At 49.7% G+C, this 24,502-nt stretch overlaps 1 protein-coding gene across 2 annotated transcripts in view; it reads left to right on the forward strand.

Moving 5' to 3' along the window:
• KIF5B (kinesin family member 5B) overlaps nt 1-24,502 on the forward strand; it is a 795,256-nt gene that overhangs the window by 647,597 nt on the left and 123,157 nt on the right. For both annotated transcript variants that reach the window (XM_078663342.1, XM_078663343.1), the window contains exon 24: nt 18,471-18,687. In XM_078663342.1, the coding sequence (XP_078519468.1) occupies nt 18,471-18,687 (217 nt within the window). The remainder of the gene's footprint in view (nt 1-18,470; nt 18,688-24,502) is intronic.

Below are 24,502 nucleotides of genomic sequence, written 5' to 3' on the forward strand. Positions count from 1 at the left end.
CACATTCTTTGTTGGAGCTGTCCTGGAGTCTTGTCCTGCCTTGTTTGTCCCAGACTGGTGCCCCTTCATTGCAATTGGTTGGGGTTGTGGTCCTGTTATGTTATCATGACACTTTTCATATGTTTTTGACTCCAGGGACCAGGGTGGGCTATCTTAGTTCTGGCAAGGTTGCTGTTCAGGGCTGTGCTCGGTTCTTTATTATTTTCGCTGCCTGGTGTACTGCAGTGTTTGGCACTGCTCCTTATGGTGTTGTTCCCCACCATTCATTTTTTTCTTTCGCATACTGTTCCTATACTGTCACAGTTTTGTCTAATGGCTCTGCGTTGTGGCGCATAAAAGTTCTCTGAAGAAAACAGACGTAGGCGCGCCGGGGTAGGACTTGTGACCTCGCTAACGTCACGTGCGCGAACGACGCCGTGGCAGAGGCGCGTGGTGCCCCCCCCAAACATTCCCCCCCCCACACACAACCTGGCACGCAGGGATGCTGTGGCAAACAAAATGCTATATCCAGTCTCACGCCTGGGGATCATTATACGTGAAGGAATCTGCGGCTAGAATCATCTCTACCAGATACATTGTTACCGAAGGTAAGTAACTCATACCGTACTCCTTACCCCCTCCCAATCTTGCCACCCATTTGAAGGCAATAACTGCAGACTGCTAGGTCATCCAGCTGATACATCAAGGCTGTACTCTTCATTTCCTATTCTCCCCTCCAGACCCTTCTCTTCCTTCAGAATATGCTCCTTAACCCGTGCTTTGAGGTGATACCATGACCTGAGCTTTTCCATTGACTTCCAGAAGTCTCATCTCCCTCCCACACAGAGGCCACACTTCACTGGAACAACTATTGAAGGCCTGCCATCTTATTCAGAGAATCGCATATGTTGGAGTGATGATTCTGATGTATCTCATTCAAGCTTGGATCCCAGTCCTGCAGGCCTTACACCTTCTGGGCTTAATGGTCTTGTGCATTCAGTTGGTGTCTCACTGCAGGCTGTGAATGAAAACCCTCGAGTGGTGTCTGATGAGGCAGTGACTACAACTCCAAGGAAGCGTAACTGCTCCACTGGTTTATTTTTTCCAGTAGGTGCCTCAGTTTCTCCACTGTTGGATGGATCTCTCCAAGTTTCTGAAGGGTCACCCTTTTAGTCCTCAGCACGCCCTGGCTATCCTGGTCATGGGTGCCTCCTAAGTGGGCTAAGATGCTCATCGGGCTGAGATGACATGATATGGCCATTGGTCCATCTTATAGATGTGGCTGCACTTACATGTGTTCAGCTCTGGGTAATATTATTTGCTCTGAAGGCCTTTCTTCCTTTCATCTTAAGGGGCAACATCCAGATTCTGTCAAACAGTACCACTACAATCCATTATACTGACAAACAGAGCAATGTGGGGTCGTAGACCCTACACAAGGAATCAATTCACCTCTGGACTTGGGTGCAGAGTCAGGCAGTCTTCTCAGTAGCTGCCTATCTTGCAGGCTTCCTCAGTGTAAGAGTGGACACTCTATTTCATTGGAGGGCCATAAGAGGGAGGTACACCCCAAAATGACTGTGGCGATCTTTTCCACATTGGGGCTTTCCCTTATTGGATTTTTTCGCCATGGCTAGGAACAGAAGTATCCCACATTTTTTGCCATACACTTCCAGATGGACAATTCTCTGGCAGTTGCCTTCAGGTTCAGCCAGCTTCATGGCCCTCTCTGTACGTTCCTCCCATACAAGAGAAAGGGCAGTAATATTAGGCACAGCTGATTCTGGTCATTCCAGACAAGGAAAGAAGTATTTGGTATGACAGTCAGTTGGGACCCTTCATTTGCCTCCTCTCCCACTCACAGCAGGATGTGAAGATCTTTACTCTATCTCCAAATGCTGTGGTTACACGCCTGGAGGTTAATTGATACCAGCTAGCATCCTTGCTGCAAGGTTGCAAATCTCAGAGAAGCGTGTTACTGAGTCCGTGAACACACACCACTGGAATACGTTTGTGCCATGGTATGAATTGGAAAGTATTAATCCTATTAGGTCTTGTCTGTCCGAAGTCATGAGATTTGCATAGCCCCTTGCACAGCAGTGGCCGCCACAGTTAAATTCTAGCTAGCACCTCTAGATGCATTTGTGTCTTCCAGACCAACCTTCCCTGTGTAAATCACGACTAGTCAAATTTTTTCTGGAAGGTTTGTTTTACTTGATGCCCTCTCACACCATCCATTGTTCCTCAGTGGGATTGAACCTTGTTTTGAATGCATTTGAGCTGATGCACATTTGTATAGTTTGTTGACTTACTCTAAAAACAGTTCTGTTGATGGCTTTTTCTTTTTTCTTCCAGGGGTGGAAAACTTAAGACCATTAGGTTCATTGGTTCTTCAGATTTTTATACCTGGATAAGTTAGACCTATACATCTGTTATCTTTCTTTCTGCATTTTATATTAGCCAGCCTATTAAACTTCTATTGTTCTTCCCTCCTCTGTGAATAGGCTGGGTCTCAGGCATGGGGATTCATACAAGCTCGACCCCATGTTATAAAACAGAGTTGATGACCAGCTCTTTGTGCGCTTCACTGGAGCTAAGCAGGCCAAGACATAGTCCAAACGCACCATTTCTACTGGACCATCCTTTCTACCGTCATCTGCTATGACTTGACCATGAAAGACCGTTCCAGAGCACATTTGTGTTCCACCTGGACCATGGCTGCTTCCACTGCTCTTTTAACAGGAATTCCAGTAGCTACAGGGTCACTATTGCATACTTTTGCAAGACACTACTGCATCACATCTCAGGCATGTAGTGATCGGGGCTTTGCTTTTTTATTTCTTTGGTTAATCTAGAGTATTGGGGCTGGGGGGTACTGCTGTGGAATTTATTGATAAGATGAGGAATCTATGGGAAGATGTATCCATCAGAAGAAAGGGTTACTTACATTAGGTGCATTTCTTGCTGGTAAGTACATAATCTATATGCAGATTTCTCATCACACTACCTCCTACCTAATGAGTTGGTGTGCTGATGCATAAAATCGCTATGTATGCAGACATGTTTTGACTGTCTTGATGAGGCACAAAACAAAATACCAGGGACTGGTGTCAGTGCACCAGTCGGTAGCTAATATACTCTGATTTAGACACATCCCAAAGTGTCTGACTAGAGCCACATGGTGTCTTAGTGGCACTAGAATGACAAATTTCAGAGAGCCGTTTTCCAGCCCAGTCTGAAGCCTGACAGGTGTATTTTTAAGGTGAGGAATGTTTATGAAGTTTAAATGTCCATCAGAAATATTGTAACAAAGGTAAGTAACTTTTTCTTCTATGAATGTTTTTAATGAGAGAAAGGGTTATTATAAATTGTTTATTTGCATTATCTTGTGTGGTGATTTTGTCTGTTCCTCTAAAGGTAGTGTGCTGGTAACAGGAACTTAATCTAAATGCATTTCCATTATGCACAACTCGTCAATTTTTTTAAAAATTTTATCTTATTCTGCAGTGTTAGATACTTCATGAATTCACATGCTTGAATCATCCCCTTTGTCGAGGCGGGAGTCTCATGGTATTATAATAGTCATAACCAGTACAAAAGCTAATCTAGGCTTTACTAGCTTGGAGAGGCCTCGCTATAAGTCTATCCACATTATTAGAGAAGAACCAAACTTCAGCCTGTCAGAACACAGGATTGCCAACACTTTCCCCTCAAGGGCCACCATACCTCAGATTTCATACCCCATGTCGTGTGAAGGGATCCTCTCTGAGCTCTGTAACGTTTTTCTCCAGGAAAATCTTTTTCACCATTATTACCATCATTTCCTTCAACAAGCTGCCTCACCTTAGAGTGAAGTCCCCTGACTGAGATCATGGCTATTCTAAAACAGATCTCTTTTGACCTTGTGGATCCTGTGGGAAGCTAAGGCTAATTTCTGAAGATCTCCCACAAGGAGTGTATTTTTCTGTCTACAGACTTCATAAACCAAAGAAGTTCAAGATCTTTCACTCTTTCTCTGTCAAGACACTTAAAAACTAGCTAAACTACTTTTATGACTTTAAACAAATCAAAGCCAAGGATGTTCCTTCTACAGGAGGGAACAAAATAATTCAAAATTGGGAAAAATAGCCCAGAAAGAGACCATTCAGAAAAATATTTTCCTAAACGTTCTTCTCAAGATGAATATTCTGGTGAATCTGAGAGGAAAAGACCAGAGTACTGAGGCGTCATCCGCTAAGCCTCAAATTTCTACATCTGAAGTTTCAAAACGCCACAATAAAAACGGAATAAATTTCACTCAGAACCTTTAATTCAATCCTTAACCCCTTCCATGCTCATGACAAGGTCAGCTCGTCATGCAGTGCAGCTATGCTGATAACGAGCTGACCTTGTCATTTCAATGGGAAATCTGGAGTAACAGCGGGAATTGCCTTAGCACCAATGTGGTTAAAGGTAAAATCAAAGGATAAACTGAAGTCTAAGATGCTGTAGATAGAAACTTCAACAACTGTGTTGATAAAAGAAATCCCAGACAAGGCACAAATCCACTACATAGGCGACAAGAATAACAACGTCAACAAACAAACCATCAATGGTGACAGTGTCAATAGTAATAGTAGATGGTACCATTAACAGGGAGATCAATGACGCCACACAGGGCTTCATCAAAGCATAAATGACCGTTTATGACTGACTCGACAGTGAGACCTTCAGAGGTCGTATTAATTTCAGATAAGGCAATTCTCCTGGAACACATATCGCCTAGTAAAGTGTTGCCGTACACATATGTGTATTTACTATACTCGAAATACTCTGGTCATGAGCGTCTCTTTGGACTGATTACAACACAAAGAATTAAGCGTATAATATCAGGATGATCATGATGTCAACCAGTATATGGAAGAGGAATATTCATCAGAACCACCACCATCTCGGCCAGCCATACAAGCGAGAGACCTAGAATCTTTTCAGAAACATTGAATACGACCCTATAGAATAAAGATATCCCTATTGTGATGAAGCCATGATTCTGGTGCTCACAACTGTGGTTAAAGACTTGTGTATTATATTAACTGAATATTCAAAGCGATTGCTTGAACAACTCAAATCTCCAAGGGTGCAGACCCATACTCGCCCTACAGCACCCTTTACACCAAAGACCATCCCATGGTCTACTAGTCCAGGGTTACTTATTCATACAGTAGAACCTTCTCCTAAAAGACGCATCATGCCACCCACAAATGAAGACTCGTACCCTGATGACGAATATGAATAGGGTAAAATTCTAGACGAACTTCGAGTTGACAGAGAATCAGAATGTGATGACTATCTTTATCTGCCTCGCTACTCCACCTCCAGTTAATTCACAACCAAACGATATGGACACATTTCATGCATTGCATGAGAGGGCATCAATAAGATTTAACCTTCCTTTGCCTGGCAAACCAGCTGAATGTTTCTTCTATGACTTCACAAAATCAACTAGGAAGTCTGTAAAATATATCCCTATCATTGAATGTGTCTGGGCAGAGAGTTTAAAGTGTATGAAGAACCCAGCTACAGTTGCAGCCATTACTTCCTGCCTCGATAAGAAATAGAAGGCTCCAAAAAAACACTCAAGCATGTCTCATAGGTCACCAAAGACCTGACTCTGTGGTCATCCTCGAAGCCCAGAGAAAATAAAGGAACCCTTCTACACATTGCTCAGCACCTCATAATAAATTAGTAAGGAGACTAGACAATGTGGGAAAATGTTTCTCGGTTGTCTGGCTACCTTGCTCAATCTGCTGGTACGGTTGGTAACAGTAAAACTGGTACCTGCCTCTACAAGGTAATTGGTCAATCCCTCTAGCGCCCTGAATGGCCTCGGCTCTTCCTTATTTTACAGTGTCTGTTTTGATAGATTATAATGCATCGTCAACATGCTTTCTAAACAAAGCCTCTCTTTCATAAGGCATGTCTATAATTTTGGTCTGGGCCTCAGAGCAGAAAGATGTTGCTTTGAGCCATCCATTACACCCAAGAACTGCCACTCCTGCTAATTGCCAGAAGCCCGGGGACGCTTTATTAATTGCTGTGTTGATGATCTTGAAGGGGGTTCTCTCTCTGTCTTAAGTAAGTCATTGCCTCATTTCTCTTGTCTTCCAGAAGGTGTTCTAAAATAGAGTTCAAGTCTAACCACATCTGTCAGTCATATCGTCCAAGTACGGCAAGAGCATCAGAAGCTCTGACAGTAGTAGTAGAGGTGACTATTGTGGCGTTGTTGGCTCTGGATATGACGTCGAAGTCGCCTATATAGGCGCCACCCAGGCATGCAAACGTCAATTATTTTCTTTCCATACCAGTTAGCTGTGATCCAGAGAAGAGCTACCCCTCTGTCTCTTTTTGACACTTTTTTTGACGTTTTGTTGAAAAAAAAATTGTGTGTCGGGGGATGACCTCTAGAAAGGTAGGGAATAAGTCATGTGGCACCTGTCACCGCGCCATGTCAGTTACCGACCCGCATCTTGTGTGCCTATGGTGTCTCGAGGGCGACCACAACTCGAAGTCGTGCTCGGACTGCCGGGCCATGACGCCGAAGGCTTTGAGGTAAGTCCTTAAAACTGCTTGCACCCTGGCAGTTGACTACATCAAGAGCGACTCCTCTGAGGACCGGTCCCAACCGAGGAAGAGGTGGTCACGGAACCGCTCCAGGAGTCCAAAGTCGTCTTCATCACACTCTAGATCCTAGGGACACACGGGAAAGAAGCACAAGAAAAAGAAGACTAAACGGACTTCAACTTCATCTCGTCAGTTGAGGATTTACGAGACGTGTGAGGAACATTGACGTTCGAGGGAGCTGGAGCGTCCCTCGTTCATGTAAGAGGTTTACGAAGCCATGCGCAGAGTATTTGAGCGGGCCAACCTCTCTGTTGCCCCGCTAGGCCCCGCGGGGTCACAATAGGCCCCATCAGGTTCTGCTCCAGTGAGGTCTCATGGATCCGGATCAGCGCCGATAATGCCAATGTGACCTTCCCCGGTGCCAGTCCTGAATTCGATGCTCCTGGCGCCTACTAGCAGCGCCAGCCCATCCTGATTCCTGAATGACTCCGAGTCGGATCAGCATTGATTGATGCAGATTCCGGAGCTGACAGCGCTCCGGGGCTCTAGGTCATTCCCTGACTGTTTTGAGGAGGTTTCAGGCATGGGAGAAGAGTGGGAGGGGTCACTGGACTCTATAGAATACCAGTTAGACACTCCTGGTGAGGAATTGGACTGGTATTAGGAGCTTTCGTAGGCCAGGGAACTGGACATATCTCCAGATGCTGGTATGCTCTCTCCACCTACTGTGGTTATGGAAGAGTAGTAAAGAGGGCAGCAGAGGTCCTTGGCCTGGAGCTGCCCTTGGTGCAGATCAAGACTAACCGCTTGCCCGAAGTGTTCAGCCTGGGGCTTTCTTCATACGATCCCCTTTTGCCCTTTAATGAAGGACTGACGGATGTCCTTCTAGGAACGTGGCCCACGCCTTGGCACAGGGGCTCCTGTGAACAGAACAATAGGATGCCGCTATCGTCCTGGCAAGTTTCCTCAGCTAAAATCCTACCCCTGAGAGCTTGGTTGTCCCAGCCTCAACATCTGATGGTGTGTTCCCTTCCACTCCCCCAGACAGGGACTCCAAGAGGCTCGACACACTTGGAAAGATGATGTTTTCTTCCACCAGTCTAGCATTGCGGTCGACTGACTTGCTGGGCAGAACAGTTTAGTCAATGGTGGTCTTGCAACGCCACGCCTGGCTGAGAAAATCTGGCTTTTCAGGGGATGTCAAGACCAACCTCATAGACTTGCCCTTTGATGGGTCTTTGTCTCTTCGGAAAAACGGCAGTCGGCGATGGAGCCCCTCAAGGACTTGCGGGCTAGGGCCAGGTCCTTGGGCCTCTTAGTGACACCTCGCCCCCAGTCTGCCTTACGCCTTTTTCTGGGCACTTAAAAGGACTTTCAACCGGGTCAGCCAAACCTCAACCACCTTCCTACACAGGCTTTCCAAGTTGTGTGAGGACTTGGATGCGGTGCATTCCGACCTCATTGGGAATGGTAGCCAGAATTAATCTGCCACTGACCTCCAGGCAGCTGCAGGCTATAAGTCCTCCTAGTTTGGGTCTGCCAGACCATGGGTGTCCAGTTGGAGGGAGAATCTAACATCATCCCCTCCACTGTCAGTCCATAACATCAGATAAATGGGTCTTGCCGATCATTCAGAATGGTTACTCCTTTCCTTTCCAATCTTTCCCTCCATCTAAAGAATGGATGGCGGAGGATCATCCTATCTTGCTCCTAGAGGAAGTTACAGCTCTCCTTTCCAAGGGGACTATAGAAATGGTTTCAAAATCAGAAGTAGGCAGTGGTTGATATTCCCGCTGCTTTCTGATAACAAAAAAAAACAAAGGTGTTTGTTCTATTCTGGACCTACGGACTGTCAATCTTTTCCTCAAAAAGGAGAAATTCAAGATGCTCCAATTGGCTCCTGTCTTGTCTGCCGTAGACCAAGGAGACTGGCTGGTAGCATTGGACTTTATTTTCACATCCATATCCTTCCTGCCCACAGGCGTTACCTGCGGTCCAAGGTAGGCCACAAGCACTTTCAGTACACATTGCTACCCTTTGACCTTACCAGCGCCCCTCGGGTGTTCACCAAAGTGATGGGGGTTGTCGCAGCTCATCAGCGCAGGTTAGGGTTTCAGTCTTCCCCCTACCTCGATGACTAAATGTTGAAGGCAGCCTCCACCCAGACTGTCCTTCCCCACATCCAAACTATGGCGGACCTCCTGAATTCACTGGGGTTCACTAGAAACATGCAGAAGTCACACCTGACTCCTCAGACACTCCCTTTCATCGGAACTGGTCTGGAAACAGTGCAGTTTCTGGCTTATCCTCACAAGCAGCAAGCCCAGGATATTCATGTTATGATGCTGATGTTTAAGACTCTGTCCTTGATTTCGATAAGAATGACTCTGAGGCTGCTGGGCCTCAATGCCTCCTGCAGCTTGTTGGTAAATCATGCCAGATGGCGTATGCGGGCTCTGCAGTGGGACCTGAAGTTCCAGTGGGCACAGCATCAGGGGAAACTCTCCGATGTGGTCCAGATCTCGGAATTAACTGCAAATGACCTGCCGTGGTGGCTAGTGGACTGCAATTGGGTTAGAGGCAGACCGCTCTCCCTTCCCCAACCAGACCCCACAGTGGTGACAGATGTGCCACTCCTGGGATGGGGCGGCCATTTGGGAGAGATGGAGATCAGAGGACTGTGGTCTCTGTCGGAATCAGGTCTCCACATTAACTTGTTGGAGCTCATGGCGATCGACTAGCGCTGAAAGCATTTCTCCCCTCTGTCAAGGGGAAGTTAGTTCAGGTGTTAACGGATATCACAGCCATGTGGTGCTGCAACCGAAAGGGTGGGTTGTGGACCCTTTGTCAAGAGGACCTGCGTCTCTGGACATGGCTGTAACAGCCAGGCATAACCCTGGTGATTCAAAACCTGGAAGGTTCTCTGATTGGCAGAAAAACTCAGTCATCGATGCCTGGCGGATCACAAATGGCATCTCCAGCCAGAGGTGGTGCCAGGTCTCTTTCAGCATTGGGGAGATCCTTGGTTAGTTCTCTTTGCATCCAAAGAGAACACTCTATGTCAGCAGTATTGCACGTTGGGGTTTCCAAGGCGGTTATCGTCTCTGCAATGCTTTTCATTGCGAGTGGAACTCCGGCCTCCTGTCTGCCTTTGCTGCCCATACCACTGCGGCCCACATTTCTCAAGAAGATCAGGAACGACTAAGCCCAAGTCGGCCTCGTGGCTCCGGAATGGGCGCAGAGATTTTGGCATTCCGAGCTTCTAAAAATGAGCTTTGATCCTCAGATCAGGCTGCCCTTCCGGGAGCTTCTTCTGTTGCAGCAGCAGGGGAGGGTTCTCCACCCTAACCGGTCAACTCTTCGCCTCCTTGCATGGAGATTGAGCGGCGACAGTTGATAGCTTTGGACCTTCCTCCCAAAGTTTGTACAGTTATTCTGGTGGCTAAGCAGCCCTCCACCAATACAGTATATTCCTAAAATATTGTACAGAAAGGTCAATTGGGCCTCTTTCTTATATTTTCATTATTCTTACTCTTGCCCAGCAGGGCTCTGCTCTGGGCACTCTCACGGTTCTCTTTCTGCTCTGTCCGCTTTCCTGCAGTTGCTTGACCAACCCTCTTTATTCAAGTCCTCTACTGTAAATAGGTTCCTGAAAGGGCTTATACATATGTATCCTCCTATTCCCTCCATTATGCCTCAGTGGTTCTCACTTACCTCATGTGTGCTCCGTTTGAGCCGCTACATAAATGTACTCTCCAGTTGCTTACCATCAAGACCGCATTTCTAGTGGTAGTATCATCTGTCCGGGGGGTGAGGGAGCTGCAGGCTTAGTCATCCAAGCCTCCCTATCTTATGATATTTCCGGATAAGGTGGTTCTTCGCCCCGTAGCCTCTTTCCTACCTAAGGTGGTGACCCCATTCCATCTGGGTCAGTCGATCATACTGCCCACCCTTCATGCTTCTCCACATCCCTCTAAGGAAGAGGAGCAACTCCATCGTCAGGACCCAAAAAGAGCGTTCTCGCTCTACCTTGATCGCACAAAAGAGTTCCGGGTGGACGACCAACTCTTCATGGGCTATGTGGGACCTAAAAAAGGTTGGCAGTTCAGAAACTAACCGTTTCGCGCTGGGTTATTTTGTGTATTAAGATCTGCAATGCCCTGGCTAAAATGCAGCCTTCTGAGGGCTTATGAGCAGGCTTACGACTTATGAGCCCATTCCACCAGAGGGAAGGCAGTGACCACAACGTTGGCTCGTGGAGAGTCAGTCCTGGACATCTTTCAGGCAGCAACGTGGGCGTCCCTGTGCATGTTTGCTAAACCCTTCTGCCTGGACAGTTCGGTCCGCAGGGATGGGCATTCGTCTATTCGGTCCTGCAGGTTATTAGTCTAGTAATTTGTCCGCAGCCCACCGCCAGGATGGTATGGCTTGGGTATCTATTCAAAGGTAAGGAATCTGCAGCTAGAAGTCTCCATCAGAGGAACAAGTTACTTACCTTCAGTAATGTTTTATATGGTTGAGACTACATCTAGCTGCCAATTCTTTACAGACACACCCATGCCTCCCCACTCTGCGGACACCTTTTTTAGAGCTAAGGTTTATCCCCTTACAGAGCCCTAGTTTTGACCCACACTGGTCAGTCTAATTCATGGCGGTGTGATCCTGGTGTGGAAAGTCATGGAAGGAAATGGAAGTCGACGCACCGGGTTGCCGCCTGTATAAGGGACCCCGACATATCTGGCGCCGCTGACACCATGCAGAGCCGAATTGAGACAACCAGCGGCACGCAGGGGTACTGCTAACACAAAGGTTTCCAGATCGGACGCCTCGGAATCTGCAGCTAGATATTGTCTCTACCAGATAATGTATAACCGAAGGTAAGTCATTTGTTCTTTATTCCCAAGTTTCGGTCGGAATTTCATCTTAAAGAACCCGTGGTTCCCAGGACCTACAATGATCCTAAAGATGCAGCGGAAACCGCTCTGGGTGTACATTGTTTTCTTAAATTCTACATTGACAGTACTTAGAATTGTAGAACATCTGATAAGCTTCTAGTTTGATAGGGTCCCATGAGAAAGAAGTATGCTATTTCCAGACAGACATTAGCACATTGGACATCGGCAACTATAGTCTTCTGTCATCTAAAAGCAGGTTGTCCACTACAAAGTACTGTAGAAACTTATTCCATAAAGACCGTGGCAACCTCTATTGCATTATTTGCTGGTGTCCCTCTGTCACAGAATTGCAGAGCAGCTACATAGATGAACACCTATACGTTTACCCAGCACTGCTCTATTGATTCAATGATTTACAGTGACACTGCATTCGGGCAAGCAGTCCTTCCCCATATTTTCTTGTCGGACAAGTTAATTATAATTAGCAAAGGTAAATGTTCTCGCCCGATTATCTCCAACCACTCCTAATTTGTTTGTTGATGCATAACTACATTTTTTTTGTAAAATACTTTTATATGTATGCAGCTCATATTTACTGCTTGCTATTCTAAAGTGTGTGAATCTATGAAAGATCTAATAATAGGGAAAAACCAAATCTGAAAGAAACAGATTAGTATTAGATTCCTTACCTTAGAATATCCCCAGGCGTCAGTCTGGATCTGGAAACTTTTGCGTAGCAGTACCCCTGCGCGTCGGTAGGCGTCGTCTGCAGGCGCCCCCTGCGGCACCGCGTCCGTCGTCGGCGTCGTGCGCCGTGATGACGTCGCTGGAGTATATAGACGCCGCCTCCGCGCGCTGACGTCAGTTCTTCTTTTTTCCGCGCCAGTTAGCGCAGATCCGAAGAGCAGTACTCCGGTCTTTTGACCAAAGTTTTTTGACTATCTACTCCTAAGGTGCCGGTAGGATGCCCGGGTTTAAGAATTGTGACGGGTGTGACCGCACGATGTCGGTCACGGACCATCACCGACTCTGCCTCCGGTGCCTGGGCCCGGACCACGACGTGGACTCCTGTGTCGATTGCCGGGCCTTGGCGAGTAAGGCTAGACGGGAGCGGTCCCGCAAGCTGCTCGAGCTCCGGGTGTCGGCCCTGCGTCAAGAGCGGTCCCGGTCCGGCCGGAGGTCGAGGGAGCGGTCGCGAGAGCGGTCGCGGAGCCGCCACGAGCGCTCCGGAAGTCGTCACCATTCCTCTGGTTCCTCAGGTAAGAAACACAAGAAGTCGGGGCGTCGTCATCGTACCCCCGACTCCCCCCGACGCTCGCGCGATGCGGCCGGGGGTTCGGGTGGCCCCACCCCTGCGGCTCCGCGTGGGTCGCCGGCACGGCCTGCTCCATACCCTACGGTCCCTGGGCAAGGCGCGTCGCGCGAGGAGGTTGAGGAGTTCCTCATGGCCATGAGGGCACTGTCTCCTCCGACGGGGCCTACGGCGCCTGCGGGCCCGGTGGTCCCGTCCGGGGGCCTGAGCGGTTCGGGTGCTCCTGCCCGAACGCCGTCGGGTGCTCCGGCCCCGGCGCCGCTGGGCCCTTCAGGGTCGACGCCGGCTGGTCCTCCGGCCTCTCCGGCGCCGATTCCATCGGGGCAACCCATGGTGCCGCCTCCGCGCGGCGCCGGGGCTCCGGCGCCACCCCCATCCCCTCTCCGTTTCCGGTCGCGGAGTCGGGCCCGCGTCGTCCGACGCCGAGTCCGACGCCGATGGGGCCTGTGTACCCCGAGGAGCCGGTCTACATTTTTGACTCCGAATATGGGGAGGATGTAGAATACGGAGAGGGTTGGGAGGGTTCTGAGGACCCTCTGTCACGCGAGTGTCAGTACGACGTGGACTGGACAGGTGATTTGGGTGACGCCAGTGGTCTGGACGACTCTCCTAACCCTGGTTTTGTCTCGCCTCCTACTGTGGCCTCGGAGGCTGGGGCTGCTTATTCAGTGGTGTTGATGAGGGCTGCCAAGGCCTTACACCTTGAGCTCCCCGTCGCGGTCGTGAGGCCTAACATCCTCACCGAGGTCTTCAAACCGCAGGCATGCCCGCAGGAGCCTCTGCTGCCGTTCAACGAAGCCTTGACAGACGTTCTTTTGGGCACGTGGTCCAGGCCCGCTTCAGGTTCGCCTGTTGACAGGAACATGGCCAGACGCCACCGTCCGTGTCCGGACGACCCCAAGTTCCTGTCCACCCATCCCACCCCTGAGAGTCTGGTGATCCAGGCCTCGACTTCCCAGACCGCATTCCCGTCGGCCCCGCCCGACCGGGAATCTAAGAGGTACGACCAGTATGGGAAGAAGGTCTTCTCGTCCCTGAGTTTGGGACTGCGGTCTTGCAACACCGCATGCCTCTTGGGCCGCTACACCCACTCTCTGTGGGATACGGTCGCGGAGTGTCTGCCAGAATGCCCGCAGGAGGTGCGGGCAAAGCTCGGCAAGGCTATGATTGAAGGCCGAGACGCGGCACGATATTCCATCAGGTGTGGTCTTGATACGACCGACTCGCTATGCAGAGCGATGTCCACGACGGTGGCGATTCGTCGCCACGCCTGGCTGAGATCCGCCAATTTTTCGGCAGATGTCCAAAATACTTTGATGGACATGCCGTTCGATGGCAGTCGCCTGTTTGGCGACAAGGCAGACCACGCGCTGGAGCGCTTCAAGGACTCCAGGGTCACGGCCAAGTCCTTGGGTCTTTCGACCCAGCGCCAGCAAACGGGTTCGTTTCGCTCCTTTCGTGGCCACGGAAGGGGCGGTCCCACACGTGCTGCCAGCCACGCACCGCAGAATACTTCTCAACGCGGTGGCGGCCGTGGTTTCCGCCGTGGAGGCGGTCGGGGACAACGGCGAGGTCAGACCACACCTCCCCCCCCCGCAGCATCAGCCTCCAAATCCTCCTAGTCCGTGCTTTCGGGCCCATGTGACGCCAGTGGGTGGCAGGGTTCGCCATCACCACTCCCGCTGGCGCACTATCACATCGGACAGGTGGGTGCTGCAGCTCGTCCGAAGGGGCTACTCCCTCCCCTTCGAGACCACTCCTCCAGCCATGCCACCGCAGAACCACCGTGTGTCGGGGGACCACTTGACACTTCTGCAGGAGGAAGTTACGGCCCTCTTGGCCAAGGGGGCCATCGAGCGCGTTCCTGGGCCAGAAGTAGGGTGTGGTTGCTATTCCCACTACTTTCTGGTACCCAAGAAGGACAAGGGGGGCCTGCGTCTTATCTTGGATCTACGGAACGTCAACGGCTTCCTCCGGAAGGAGAAGTTCAAGATGTTGACTTTGGCTCAGGTCTTGGCTGCTCTAGACCCGCAAGACTGGATGGTGGCGTTGGACTTGCAGGATGCGTATTTTCACATCCCCGTCCTGCCGGCCCACCGGCGTTACCTGCGGTTCACGGTAGGCCACGAGCACTTTCAGTTTATCGTGCTCCCATTCGGCCTTACCAGCGCCCCACGGGTGTTCACGAAAGTGATGGCGGTGGTCGCAGCTCATCTGCGCCGGTTAGGCGTTTCAGTCTTCCCCTACCTCGACGACTGGTTGTTGAAGGCGGGCTCGCCCCAGACAGTCGTCCACCACCTTCAGATGACGGCAGACCTCCTGCACGAGCTGGGGTTTTCCATCAATGTGCCGAAATCACACCTGTGTCCCTCTCAAAAGCTCCTTTTCATCGGAGCGGTTCTCGACTCGGCGCAGTTTTGGGTTTATCCTCCGGAACGGCGGGTCCGGGATATACAGGCTTTGATTCCCATCTTTCAGCCGTTATCCCGGGTTTCGGTCAGGTTGACGCTGCGGCTGCTGGGGCTGATGGCTTCCTGCATCCTTCTGGTGCATCACGCCCGGTGGCGGATGCGGGCTCTGCAGTGGGACCTGAAGTTTCAGTGGGCCCAGCATCAAGGCAACCTATCCGACCATGTCCTGATCTCGGAGGGCACTGCGAGACAATTGCAGTGGTGGCTTACGGACCGCGATTGGGTCAGAGGCAGATCCCTCTCCCTTCCCCAACCGGAGCACGTAGTTGTGACGGACGCGTCCCTCCAGGGCTGGGGAGGCCACTTGGGAGAGGCGGAGATCAGAGGCATCTGGTCTCCGGCGGAGTCCCGGCTCCATATCAACATGTTGGAGCTGCGGACGATTCGCCTAGCACTGAAGGCATTCCTCCCCTTTGTCAACGGCAGTGTAGTGCAGGTGTTCACGGACAACACCACCGCCATGTGGTACTGCAACAAGCAGGGCGGAGTGGGGTCGTGGACCCTTTGCCAGAAGGCTCTGCGTCTCTGGCAATGGCTGGAACGTCAGGGCGTGACTCTGACGGTTCAACACCTGGCAGGTTCTCTGAACGCCAGGGCGGACGAACTCAGCCGTCGGTGCTCGGTGGATCACGAATGGCGTCTGAACTCTGACGTGGCGAAAGGCCTCTTTCTGCAATGGGGAGAGCCTTGGTTAGATCTATTCGCCACAGAAGAGAACGCGCAATGTCATCAGTTCTGCGCGTTGGAGTTTCCAAGACGGCACTCGCACGGCGACGCCTTTCGGCGCGAGTGGAGCTGCGGTCTGTTGTACGCCTTTCCGCCTATACCACTTCTGCCCAGAGTGCTGAAGAAGATCAGGCGCGACCGGGCCCAAGTTATCCTTGTGGCTCCGGACTGGGCTCGAAGGTACTGGTATCCCGAGCTACTCAGCATGTCAGTCGGTCCCTCGATCCGCCTGCCCCTTCGGGAGGACCTTCTGTCGCAGCAGCAGGGGACGGTCCTCCACCCGAACCTGTCCAGTCTCCACCTCCATGCGTGGAGATTGAGCGTCGACAGTTGAGGCCATTTGACTTGCCTCCTGAAGTCTGTGATGTGATTCTGGCAGCCAGGCGTCCCTCCACAAAGTCGGTATACGCCTGCCGGTGGAACAGATTTGTGGCATGGTGCACAGCAAAGGCTGTGGACCCTCTCTCTGCCCCTCTTTCCGAGGTTCTCCTCTTTCTTCTCTCTCTTGCCCAGCAGGGCTCTGCTCTGGGCACTATCAAGGGCTACCTTTCTGCCCTTTCGGCCTTTCTAAGGCTGCCTGATCAACCTTCCTTATTCAAGTCCCCTATTGTAACTAGATTCTTGAAGGGCATCACGCACATGTATCCACCTGTTCCGTTCGTGATGCCTCAGTGGGACTTGAACCTGGTTCTGACCTTCTTGATGTGCGCTCCCTTTGAGCCACTTCATTCCTGTCCTCTCCGTCTCCTGACTTTAAAGACGGCCTTCCTGGTTGCCATCACCTCTGCCAGGAGAGTGAGTGAGCTCCAGGCTCTTTCTGTCAAACCTCCTTTCCTGTCCATTCATCCAGACAAGGTGGTTCTACGAACTAGGCCTTCTTTCCTGCCCAAAGTAGTCTCTGCTTTTCACATCGGGCAGTCCATCACCCTCCCCTCCTTCTTCCCGCCTCCGCATCCTTCAAAGGATGAAGAGCGGCTCCATCGTCTGGACCCAAAACGTGCGCTTTCATTTTATATGGATCGCACACGCCAGTTCCGGGTGGATGACCAACTGTTTGTTGGTTACGTGGGTGCGAAGAAGGGACGGGCGGTACATAAACGGACCATCTCGCGGTGGGTCGTTCTGTGCATCAAAGCGTGCTACTCTTTGGCTCGGAAGGAGCCTCCTGTTGGGCTGAGAGCCCATTCCACTCGGGCCACGGCGGCTACTACTGCCCTGGGCCGGGGAGTCCCTTTGCAGGACATTTGCCAGGCGGCTACGTGGGCCTCGCTGCACACCTTTGCGAGGCACTACTGCCTGGACAGTCAAGTCCGGAGGGATGGCTTCTTTGGCCGTTCGGTCCTCCAGGACTTTCTGGTGTAGGTTGTATTGGTTCGCAGACCCACCACCGGGGTTGGTATTGCTGGGGTATCTATTCTAAGGTAAGGAATCTAATACTAACCTGTTTCTTTCAGATGAACAAGTTACTTACCTTCGGTAACGATATATCTGTAAGAAACAGTAGTTAGTATTAGATTCCTTACCGCCCCGCCCATCCTCCCCGTTCTGCGAACTGATACCTAGGGTTAAGGACATCCCTTTCAGGGCCCTAGTTTCAAATGGCACCAGTGTTGGTTCTCACACGGCTCTGCGTGTTCTGGCGCGGAAAAGCTGTGTACAAAGAACTGACGTCAGCGCGCGGAGGCGGCGTCTATATACTCCAGCGACGTCATCACGGCGCACGACGCCGACGACGGACGCGGAGCCGCAGGGGACGCCTGCAGACGACGCCTACCGACGCGCAGGGGTACTGCTACGCAAAAGTTTCCGGATCCAGACTGACGCCTGGGGATATTCTAAGGTAAGGAATCTAATACTAACTACTGTTTCTTACAGATATATCGTTACCGAAGGTAAGTAACTTGTTCGTTACTTACTTGTATACTTTAGTTCTCCAGTGTTGATATCTTTAATAGAATCACAAGCGACCCACCTTCCTCCCTGGTATGGGCCTATCTCAGCCAAGATATAAAAACACTCCTGTGTGAGGAATCTGAGGTATGGTGGACTTTGAAGTCAGAGGTGTTCGTCATCCTGTGCTCTGGCTGAAGTTTGGATCTTTTTTAATGAAGGGGATAGGCTAACAATGTGGCCTCTCCAAGCTTTAAAGCCTAGCTCAACTTCTGTACTGCTTATAATCATAATACTGCGAAACTCCGTCCTCGACAACCGGGATGATTCAAGCATGTGAATATATAATATATACAAATACTGGAGAACTGCACACTACAGGAAAGGAGCTTGATTTTTCTCAACATTTATGAATTGGTTACCGGTGCTTCAGCAAGTTTGCAGTGCCCTTTCCTATCTGCGCACACACAAAACAGTTTGTTGCGTGGAATGATTGGTGAAATTTGAATCAAGGACATTTACATGCACTTGCTGTGATTTAATCTGTAAAATGAAATTACATGGAAGTCTTGTAACTAAGCTTGATTTTCATTTTAGTTGGTACGTGATAATGCAGATCTTCGGTGTGAGCTTCCTAAGCTGGAGAAACGACTTAGGGCTACAGCTGAACGAGTTAAAGCCTTAGAATCTGCGCTAAAGGAAGCCAAAGAAAATGCATCTCGTGATCGGAAACGATACCAACAAGAGGTCGACCGTATCAAGGAAGCAGTGAGATCCAAGAATATGGCACGAAGGGGACATTCTGCACAGATTGGTTAGTAACAAATTAATAATTTTTAAGGTTTCATTTCTAAATCATAATTGTATGATTGTTTGCTCCATAACCTTCATTCATTTGTGTATTCATTTTTACTTGACACACATTTATGTTTGCCACCACTCATAATCACAACAGCAATGTAATATTCAGTGTTGCTCTAAAGTGACCAAGAAACTGCATACACAAAGTTCATTATTCTTCCACCTTTCATCCTCACAAGCCTCCAGATTTTATTAAATCTGCCAGACATTCTCAGTAAAAACATTTCAGGGATAATGAAAGGCACCTAGTTTGTGCCCAGGAAGAAGTAGCACAGTGCAGACAGATCGGCATACATTCTCTCAAGGTGTTCTGGAATACTCAGTATATGTTTTTCAGTTAGTCATAAGTAAGTGCTTTTGCTGTTAGTGTTGTCAAAGCCACTTCTGGTTGTGTTCCAGAGCATGTGTTTCTAGGTTGTTTGCCATCTTAAAAGTGGCTGTAGTAGTCATGCTGAGGGTGCCTGAAGATGCGCTTTTAGTTTCCCTGGTGTATTATCACTCCTAGAATACAGGTGCATCCCATTGAGGCTCATCAGCATTGGGACTTCTGGAGGAGCTCAACAATCATGATAGGTAGGGAAGAACATTTCCAGCTAGTACCCAGAAACACTTTGTCCTAGAATGCGCAGAAATACTAGTACGGGCTCCTCCAGCAGTTTTTAGGCAGATGAGCCTAAGGAGACACTTGTTTGATTTTGAATGGTACTTGACATGATGAAATGCGAGCAACATTTTAAGCACCTCAAAGATGACCTTCTACATCCTGTTCAAAACTAGCAAAACTATCAATTGCCAAGTAGCATGTATCCTGGAATGCACAGAAATACTAGGACTGACTGTACCAACCTATTCCTCACTTGTGATTCACTGAAAAATAATATTGTGAACTGCAATTACCTCCAGGAAATACTACCTGTTCCATCATTTTTATCCACAAAGCCTTTTTTTAGTCTTTGAACAGAGATGAATGCATGAGAATTCTCCACTATTGTACTGCAGACTATACATTAACAATCTGCTGATGGGGCTATGTCACACCAGTACTTCAATGTTATCCCAACTTCTTCCTAACCTGTACACTCCTAACTACAGAGACCTTACACCAGTGGAAATGAAAATAACTGAAAAAGAAAGGGAAAACCTTTTCATTTTCTCCCTCCTCTCATTCCCCTCACCTTTTCCTAGACATCCTTCCTCCATCCACTGTTATTGTTCTGTTAGCAGCGCATGCCTCTCCCCTTACCCCTCCGTGGCTGTAGGAGCCAGCAAAATAAGGCAAGAGTCAGGTACGTTGAAGTTTGTTCACTCCACCGAGCAGGCTCCATATTTCGGTAAATTGAGAGCTTTTGCCTTGGATTTTGTGTGTGATTCTCTCCAATGCCAGAGTGTGAGGAGATTCAGTGCGTTCCCGGTGGATTCTTTCTCTTTCTGGTATGTCTTAATAAGTCTCTTGTCTGAACATAGTATGTGCTATATTAATGTTTCTGGGCAATTCTCCCTGTGCCCTCGCTCCGCTTCCACTATAAGCAACAGAATTTTACCTGCGTCTCTTAGAATTAGACCCTGCAGAATCCTGTCAATATGGCTGAGCATTCCTTTCCAAAATTATGCATTGCTTCATGCTCTCACCTTATAATGTATAATCAAACACTATTTTCTCACATCTCCAGCAGAAGTCTGAGGCTGCTGGGCAAATTTGTTTCGGCCTAGAAGAGGAAATGTAACAATACATCATGCGCTTTTACTCTGCCTCACAGTCTTGAATACTTCGGAAACATTTGTGTATATTACCCCCACTTTTAGTCCGGTATTTCCTTTCCTAAATCAGACTCCAATTGTGTTTGGTATCCTTATTTATTCAGGAATTGAATTTTACTTAGTGTAACTGTAGGAGAGTAGGGTCTGCAATCCTATGATCACCCAGATTTTTGCTTTTTGCTGCACTGGTTTACGACTTTCCCTGGCTGTGGGCCTGCTAATCAGACCCACAGCCTAGCTGTTCTCTCTATCCAAATTGTACTCAGGTACTGAATTGGCACTGGGCCCTCTCCAAGTCCCTGTACCCAGGGCTGAGGTGCACCCAGAAGTCTCCCAGGGGCTGAAGCATGTATTATGCCACCCCTGGATTGACTAACTAAAACTGACACAACTGGCTGCACGACAGCTGGGGCAAGGTGGTGTACTCACCCTTTGCTTTAGATATAGTATACCTATATCTAACCCTAAAAAAAGGACACACAGATCTCCTATCAGTCACTCCTATAGCAGGCCTTAACAATCCTGAAGGCAGAGTGCTTGGAATCGTGTGAGATGGTGCTCTAGCATGAGCTGAGCCTGTCTGCGGCTGTCGGGATCCATCCCTTAGCCGTTTCCATGATATCGCATACCATATACTCTTAAGTGCATTATAATCCTCGCGGTTATGTGCCAACTCTGGTATCGCTTTATCAAAACATGTCGAGTAAGGTGTCATACGAATTGGAATACTAACCCCTCGCCAATTCTGGCGACGGGGTTAGCATTCCACCCTTCTAGAGGGACACGACATGCCTGTAACCTATAACCCGGTTAAAAGTCAGACAGAGCCTTAGCATCCACAAAATGGATGCTGCCACCAAGACACAAGTCTGCCCTCCTGCTGCTGGGAGTCCTCCCAGAGCAGGAGATAAGGACAAAGGGTTTCCTGCCAGGGGCGGTGCCAGCACCGTCCCAGACAGGGTTTTGTGTATTGTAGGTAGGCAGGGCTTTAGAGGAAGGTGACTGCACGTGGCACCCCGGTGCTCACTGTGCATAGGCTGGCTGGAACCAGTTCCAGGGTCACTCCAGACCCTGTGCTGGGGAAAAGCCTGCCAAGGAAGTGGGTGTAACCACCCCCCTCCTAGTCCCACCCATAGGGCAGGACTTAGTCGCGTGCCAGCCCCTTTTTACAGGATAAAGGTAGAGACTGGCCCCCTTCCAAATCAGATCATCTTTGAATCCTGAAACTACTTTCTGCGAAAGGAACTCAAGACTTCTTCCTAAGATTTCTCCCTTGTGACTAAGGAGTAGTCACCCTGCATCCGCAGGCACCATCTAAGAACACTGCGGTCTGCTGTAAGTCCTTCCTCCGGAATCCGACTGCCCAGCTCGACGAGAACCGGCTTCCCTGGCACCTCTGACCTCTACCCACCTCTACAGCCCAGCTGAGAACCGTGGGTGCGACGAGACCTCAAGGGACCGGCCATCTGCAAGACTGCACGACTTCTTTCCAGCAAGCCCGCCGAGTAATCTACTGGTGAGTGCTTTGGGGTCCGAGAAGCCCCGACTCTGAGCAGCTCCAGCTCCGAAGTGCAGCCCCCCAGCATCTCCACGATCTGCGTGGGGCCCTTCTGCTTTCCGCTGCTCACCGCGTTGTTTGGCTACTAGCCCGTTGGCTTGTGGCCTTCCTGACGACGCCCGACGACATTTCTGCTGCTGGTCTGGTTGCTCCAGACTGGCCCTTGCTCCCTCCCAGAAGAGGAGCACCCTGGACCCTCCTGGTCCACTCAAGACGCCATTTTGAGTCCACCGCGTGGGCTTGAATTAGCCAAGGCTTGTTGCCCAATCCTGGGTAACTTCGACGCCAACGACTTCATCCTTCGTGGGACAGCTCGCACCTCCATCCTGGTCGCCGACAACGCCTCCTGGTCCGAGAGACTGCAGAGCCCAGCAGCGCCCACTCACCTGACTGCGGTGACTTCGCCCGGTGCCATCCTGGTGCCCACTTAATCACTGGCTAGTGATTCAAGAACTTGGTCCCCTCTGCTTTCAGGTTTTCTTCTTCCTTGATCCAGGCTTGGATCCATCGAACTTTCCTTCACTGGTCGCCTGCCAGCAACTTCTTCCTTCCAGGCTCCTGGTCCGGCAACGAGATCCCCGACGTCTTTTCAGACCTATGCAGCTGCAGCCCCTGGGCTAGGTAACTTCGGCACTCCGGTGTCCCAGCATAGCCTCACTATCCAAGGGTCAGGATCCACTGTCATTTTCTCCCTACCAGGTCGGGTTCGCCCGTGAACACTAACTTTGTGAATTCTAGCTTCCATAGACTTTGTCCCGCATCCCGCGTGAGAGTGCACACTCTGCACCCGAGTCCCCTGGGCCTCCTAGTAGTAATCTAACGATTCCCTAGTCCAGTCCTAGCGATCCCAAAGCCTATTAGAACTGTTACTTACCTGCTAGTAATTCGCATTCCACTTTTAGCGTATATGGTTTTTCGTGCCCCTCGGGCATTTGTGTAACGTGCTAACTTAAAAGTATTTTCGTAAGAGTTTTGTTGTGTGCTTAGCACCCTGTCCTCATAAAGAGTACAGGGTTGTTGTGATTCTAATAAATACATTGTTTATTTTCATAACACTTGTGTGGTGTCCTTTCACTGGGTGTTCAAGGGGTAATGTGATGGTAAAACAGCTGGCTTAACACGCCCTCTGGAGTCTTAGCCTTAGACTGCTCGTATCCATGCTACTAGGATAGCTGGTCTATAAGGTTGACTTACAACCAATCATCAATAAGGGTTGTTTGGACTGATATATAGTGATCACTAGAATAGTGAGCACTGCACATCAGGCCAACTTCTCACAGTAACATAGCATTGAAATCAACCCTTTCATGGTGTTGTATGTTGACAGGTATTTTTTAAAGGGTGTTAGCAGTCTAGTAGCGTCCTCTTTGTGGTGGGGCTGCGTATCTCAATGTCTAATTTGTGTATCTTGTAGCCAATTTATCTGAAAGACAAGTTAGTGATAGATTCGTTACCTTAGAATATCCATAGGCGTCAGACTGAATCCGGGAAGCTTTCGTCAGCAGTACTCCTGTGCGTCGATAGGCTTCGTCGTGCTGCTCCATTGGCGTCTTATTCGCTGAGATGACGTCTCTGGAGCTACATAGATGCGGCCACGCGCACTGACGTCAGTTCTTTCTTTTTCCACGCCAGCAAGCGCAGATCTGGAGAGAGCGGTACCCTGTCACTTGTTGACTAAGTAATTTTTTGTTCTGATAGATACATCTGCCAGTGGATTCCTCACCTTGTGAATATCCCCCTTGCGTCAGAAATATCCCCCTTGCGTCAGCAACATCCGGAAATTCTTTTGTAGCCTCGCGCCAACGTGGACGTGGACGACGTCATAGAGACACGGCATCGCACGCGACTCCGCTGACGTCACCGACACTACAATAGGCCCACGCCGGCGTAATGACATCAGTTCCCTTTTTTCCGCGTCGTCGACGCGAACGGTTTCGGGAATCTCAGTAGCCAACTGGTGACTTTGTTACCTTATTATTCGCTTTCTGCTTCTTTGTTTCATCGCGATGTCGACAAAGAAGACCGGCTTCAAGCCCTGCAGGGAGTGCCGGAAAATGTTGTCCATTACTGACCCGCACGAGGACTGCATTTGATGTTTGAGCTCTGACCATGATGTGGATGGATGTTCATCTTGTCGGAAGATGAACCCGAAGGCCCTGCGGGAAAGAGAGACCAAACTTCTGGTAGCGAAGCTGAAGGCTGGCAAGGAAGGAAAATCTTCGAGATCTCGCTCTCGAAGGGCGAGGTCGAGATCGAAGTCAAGATCCAGATCTCGAGAGAAGTCGTCTTCGAAGTCCGCTTCAGACCATGCTTCGAAGTCGAGAAGAAGACATAAGAAGAAGAGACATGAGTCCCGACGTCGTTCCGGTAAGGAGTCTGGCTCGAGGTCACCGAAGAAAGTACGTTCCAAAGTGGTCACGATGGATGTCTCGGATCATGAAGGTGAGGCCTC

This window comes from Lissotriton helveticus, chromosome 10 (genome assembly GCF_964261635.1).
Source record: "Lissotriton helveticus chromosome 10, aLisHel1.1, whole genome shotgun sequence".
In the NCBI taxonomy this organism is placed as follows: Eukaryota; Metazoa; Chordata; class Amphibia; order Caudata; family Salamandridae; genus Lissotriton; species Lissotriton helveticus.